Source organism: Ranitomeya variabilis, chromosome 2 (assembly GCF_051348905.1).
Source record: "Ranitomeya variabilis isolate aRanVar5 chromosome 2, aRanVar5.hap1, whole genome shotgun sequence".
In the NCBI taxonomy this organism is placed as follows: Eukaryota; Metazoa; Chordata; class Amphibia; order Anura; family Dendrobatidae; genus Ranitomeya; species Ranitomeya variabilis.
Window position 1 is genome coordinate 1,046,069,391 of NC_135233.1, and position 5,681 is coordinate 1,046,075,071.

General features: G+C 42.3%; 1 protein-coding gene across 1 annotated transcript; it reads left to right on the forward strand.

Annotated features, from left to right (window-relative positions):
- The first annotated feature begins 501 nt into the window (after positions 1 to 501).
- Positions 502 to 4,274, forward strand: LRATD1 (LRAT domain containing 1). Its single transcript, XM_077291449.1, has 2 exons — positions 502 to 641; positions 3,043 to 4,274. Exon 2 carries the CDS (start codon positions 3,082 to 3,084, stop codon positions 3,901 to 3,903), a length of 822 nt encoding a protein of 273 aa, XP_077147564.1. The 5' UTR covers positions 502 to 641; positions 3,043 to 3,081; the 3' UTR covers positions 3,904 to 4,274.
- Positions 4,275 to 5,681: the final 1,407 nt, after the last annotated feature.

Here is a 5,681-nt window from a genome sequence, read left to right on the forward strand (position 1 = left end):
TGCGCGTTTTGTTTTTTTTTAACAAAAGACTCCTGATTATTTACTAAGATGAAAGAAGAAATTGAATGAAGGGGCAGCTGTCAATGTCATTAGTCATTGCCTGGGAGTGACACAGCTTATGCCGCCCGCCTGCTTGCCTGCATGCAGAGAGTTAACAGCCACATCTTAATATCAGGGTATAGAAAAAAAAACAGGATCAGGCTGACATCTGCAAGGTGCAGAAGCGAAGGAGCCAACCTGGAATGAATGAGTTTGTCACTAATCCCATGACAAACTACAGATCAGAGCGAGGTGGGGAGATTTACAAGATGCCCTTCCTTCTGTCCCTGTGATTGACAGCGGCGAGGCACAGGCATTGTTCAGGAGCCTCGCACAACACCTCCTCGCACTTGGAAGCCAATGAGAACCGTCCTGGGCGGACGCAGAAAAGTCCTAGCCCATTGTAGTGGCACTCACAAGGGCTGCGAGCCCAGTAGCTGCTTCTTCTTGTCGCAGGTTAAGCTCAGCTCTATTATAGGGGGGATAAAGCTGGCGGAGAAGTGGCCGGGGGGGATCATCCCTACACCTCTGCTGCAGCCCATGGAGAGGAAAAGGAATCTATAGGATTTTTATACCCCTCCTCTGCAGACAGATCCACAAGGGTAAGATTACATTTCCTTCCCGGTCGAAGCGTCTTTTTTTTTTTAATTGCCATCGCTTATATAGCACCAACATATTCCGCGGCGCTGTACAGAGACTGTCGCCGTCGCCTTTCTCATTCCTCCGCACATGCTTTATCGCAATGAGTATCTAACTTTGATTTTTCTCTGTAGGCTGAGAGATTCCCAGGGGCAATGCATCTGCTCCCAGAATTGATTGCCGGTAATAACTACCATGCATTGGGAAATAGATTGAATCCGTGGATTTTCACCAGTGAAGGGTTTGCAGCCCCTTCACGTTTTGCTCATGCAGGGTGAATCCATGGAGAAGGGATGGCTATGGCAATGTTGATAGTGGGTGGCCTGACGGCTATTTCTGGAGCGTGCACAGATATTACTGTCGTGACCGGGATACATAGACGGAAAGTTAAAGTGCGGTGATCAGAGGGAACAATCAGCAGCGAGGGTGCAGCATTCCCCTAGGGCCAGCTCGGTCTTGTAGCTAGGTAGATCACAGATTCCTTTAAGGAGGGGAGGGAAGGCTTTGCTGCTTTTTTTTTTCTTCTTCCATATAGGCAAAGTAGACATTCTTTGCTATGTAGCCCTGTAATAATAAAACAAAGGAGCGTATAAAGTGTAGTATTCCCCTCCAGGGATATATTCACACAGTGTCCCCCATGGAAACACAAACCGTGGGCAACAAAGTCAGACAGCGTTTCTTCTAGCTGAACCTTTCCTGTCCCCTTCTTCTCCAGACTATATACAGTCCATAACTTTGGTAGTTGCCATGTTAGACATCGACGAGAAGTGGAGGATAATTACAATGTAGCACCGACCTCGTCTTCGTTTCCTTGGTGGTTGGCATATGTCACCTCCCTGACAGATGTGTTAAATGGAACTGTGTGAACTCCACATTCATTATGGTGCCTGGGATTCTACCCTATATTTTTACCCTATATATAACCGTTGCTTGACTTTTTTTTCCCCTTCCGAATCCTTCTATATATTACAGGCTTCTACATTACGAAGGATGTCTTGCATGTTAGCGTTATTTTTGCAGAATGGAATGGATATCTTTACAATAATAATTATTATTATTTACCATTATCTGTTATGTACGTTATGTCCAAGAGATCAAGGATCCTTTTTGATGTTTCCATTGATATTTGCTCATTTATATTACTATTGCATCTGTTCCATCCATCGCTCCCCTCTGCACAGTACTGATCAGCGCTCGGCTGTAGGTTCCCCCTGTATCGTGCTGCCCTCGCTTGGGTGCTGATCAAATAACATCTGGAAAATGCCATAAATGACTGCATGGAGACGCGAGGCACATGATAGTCTTATTGAACATGCATGTTGGGCAGGATGTTCTGCAGCAGCTGGTGTGGTGTGCATGACTTGTCTTTTATGGTAAGACTACGTGATCGATGATCTCTGTTGCTTCATGTGAATGTGGAAGGAACAAATCGAAAGCTGTTTTGGTTGAAAAAAATGTAAACAAATTGCAGCAAAATTGTAAGTTTACCGCGTTCTTGCATGGATCTGCCAACTATGGATAAAAATCAGGAATTATTTTCTATATTTGGCCTCAATATCAATAAACAACTGATAATGTGATGACATTTTGATGATCTGTAGTTTTACTTTATTTGGTCAGTTTCATGTAGGCTTCATATGAGCGCGTTTCCGCCTCTGGCCTGGTGTCATAGATTCTCATGTTTTTCGTTAAAACTACAGTTTTTGCTGTTATACGAAGCAGAAATGCAGCCATTGTAGACACTAGTCAGCCTTAAAGAGACAACCTTTCTGTTCCTGGGGCCCAGCTGGCAAACCCGTGGCTGATCAAGGCTATGATCTGTTCTAACCTGTTGCATCTAGCAGTTTATGACTTCTATGAAATGCTGTTGAGCAAAAGTCTTACAAAAGGTCATGCATGTTTACTGGCGTGTACTTTATATCCAAAGCCAGCTTAAAGGGGTAGTCTTGCCTTTAATTATTATTGCCTCTCAGTAAAAGGCTTAGGCTTAGTGATAGTTTGGGGTGAATGTAACTACTACAGTCCCCACTGGTCACTAGATGGTCACCATGCCTCCTCACCAGCATGTCCACAATAGAGAGAAGTTGGATAGAGAAATTCTAACCTTGTTTTTTATTATTATGTGGGAATTGTTATGTAATGGTGCATAGATTTTGTGAAAAAATGAAAGTGTTTTGAGTGTTTGGGTCCATCTGATATCTAGGATACTTAGCGTTTCAGGACTAGTGATGTGGAGAGCTTAGTCATTAGTACTTTACTGGGTTGACCAAAACCTAATCTGGGCGAATATCTTTGTCTATTTCTATTTTTTAGTAATAATTAATTCCTCTCAATGGGATACTAATGGTCTTATTCTCCTTGCAGAACTGGCGTTCCCACTGACATTGCCTCGTCCTGTCATTGATGGGAAATCAACTGGATCGCATCACCCACCTGAATTACAGTGAGCTGCCAACAGGAGACCCTTCTGGGATAGAAAAGGACGAGCTACGAGTTGGGGTGGCCTACTTTTTCTCTGATGAGGAGGAGGACCTGGACGATAGAGGGCAATCTGAGCGATACACTGTGAGGGACCCCAGTCCCAGCGAGTGTGAGGGGCATATTCTACTCAATGAGATTGAGTTTTCTGCCTTTAGTTGCCAGGAATGCATCTTTTCCAAGCTCAGGGGCAGCCAGGATCTCAGTGTCTATCCTATGCAAGGCTTGTTGACCTTTTGCAAACCAGGGGATCTCCTGGAATTGATCTTTATTTGCCCCACTGCAGACCATTCTCTTCCCCCATCACCTCACTGGGCTGTTTACATTGGGCAGGGACAGATTATACACTTGCACCATGGGGAGATCCGCAAAGACAATGTGTTCGAGGTAGGCGGAGGGTGTATGGGCCGGGTGGTTAGTGGTTGGTATCGATATAGACCCCTGACCGCTGAGCTGGTCCTCCAAAACGCATGTGGACACCTTGGCTTACGAAGCGATGAGATCTGCTGGACTAACTCTGAAAGTTTTGCAGCCTGGTGTAGGTTTGGCAACAGAGAATTCAAAGCCGGTGGCGAGGTCCATTCTGATAACCTTCAGTATTTTTTGAAACTCCATCTGGAAGAGAATAACATTCATACCATGAGGTTTCACAGTCTGGAGGAACTTATACGTGAGAAACGTAATTTGGATGCTAGTGGGAAACTAAGAGTCATCAAAGAACTCTCCATGATGGAGAACAAGGAGTAAGGACACGTAAGACCTCTCCATGGTGGAGAACTAAGGATGGGGATTGGGATGAAGATACCATTCCCTGATTTGCCAAATGAGGCTGCACCTTTTTTGGACACCTTTTTAAGGATCATGTCAACATTCCTAAAACCAGCATTACACCATAGCCACTATTTACTTTTTTTTTGGCTTTTACGACATGGTTATCACCACGTATTAAAAAACAAAACAAAAAAGCAACAACAAATCCCGAGTATGTTGGCTGTAGTGTTGATGTCTTATTAAGCATTTAGCGACATGCTAAATAAAATTTCAAATTGAAATTTTTATTTTCATGGCTTTACTCCATGACTGTTTAACCACAGAGGCCAATAAATTGAATTTCTCTATTTGCATATTTAGTGTCACTCCTTTACTGTTTCTGTCTTCTCTAATCAATCAGTTTCAATCTTGTTTGTACGTTGGTTATTTATAGCTTTAGTTAACACTTTAATTCCTATTTTGGGGTCTTTTTCTAGTGAAGTCATTACCACATGGCATCTCTGATTCATTTTAAAGAGAGAAGATGAAAATCTTCAATTTTATCTGATTTAGTCCAACTTCATGGATCTTACATGTGATAGACTTCTGAGAACCTGTTTTTCTTGAGGGCCAAAATCTGCCGTACATGGTGCACTTCATTAGATGTTCTTTGGAAGCATAATTAGCAAAACTTGCACAGTTATTTTTCTTTTCATGTGAGGTGTTATATGTGTCCATGAATAGATTTCACTCCACATCATCTGCAGAACATGAGCAGATAATAACGAGAACCTGTCTCGTTGGACAGGTCACCTAATCTACAAGAAGGATGAGCTGGACAGATTGTTGTAGCTTTGCGGGAAATGATTCAATATAACCTGTCGTTTATTAATTTCCTGTAAATCCATACTCATTACGAGCTTAGGAGTCCAATGGGTGGTCTCCTCTGTGGTTGAAGGCTGGCAAGACTATATAGTTTGGCCTTGTTATGAAACCAATATGCCACCTGCACCATCAGGACCATCATGATTAGAACATAAAAATCCTATAAGTCGTTTGATCTCAAATGTGTCTCATATGTACTTACAATTTTTTCCTTGATTACTTACTCTCAAAATGGGATTGCTATTGCTGTTGTTGTTGATCTTCTGTGAGAGAAGAAGGCAGTTGCCTTATATCCTACATCAGAGGCCAACGGACATTAATTCTTCTGCTGGAGAATAGTCAAACATACTGTGTAATTCCCTTCTTTGAAATGCCATGGTTAGCTTTTTTTTGCTACATTTCTCTATGAAGGACTATAATAAGGCGACATTCCCACAATGAGTTTTGGGTGATTTTTTTTTTACTCTACACATTTTTGAAAAAGATGGAAATAACCTATTTTACTTAATAGGCTCAGAAATGGTGCAGAAACATCAATAATTCACCAAAAGCTCATCGTTGCCACACAGCCTAAAGCCACATTCACACGTTCAGTATTTAGTCAGTATTTCGCATCAGTATTTGTAAGCCAAAAGCAGGAGTGGGTCGAAAATACAGAAGTGGTGACCTGTTTCTGTTATACTTTTCCTCTGATTGTTGTTTTCTTGATTTTGGCTTACAAATACTGAGGTAAAATATTGACCAAATACTGAACGTGTGACCGTGGCCTGGCAATGTCTCTGTTTTTTGGAAATCTGACCTTCCTTATTTAGTCCTCCTGGAAAAATATGAATAAATTGTCAACTGGAACTGACCCTTCTCCTTGTCCATGGGATGTGTCCATAAACAGC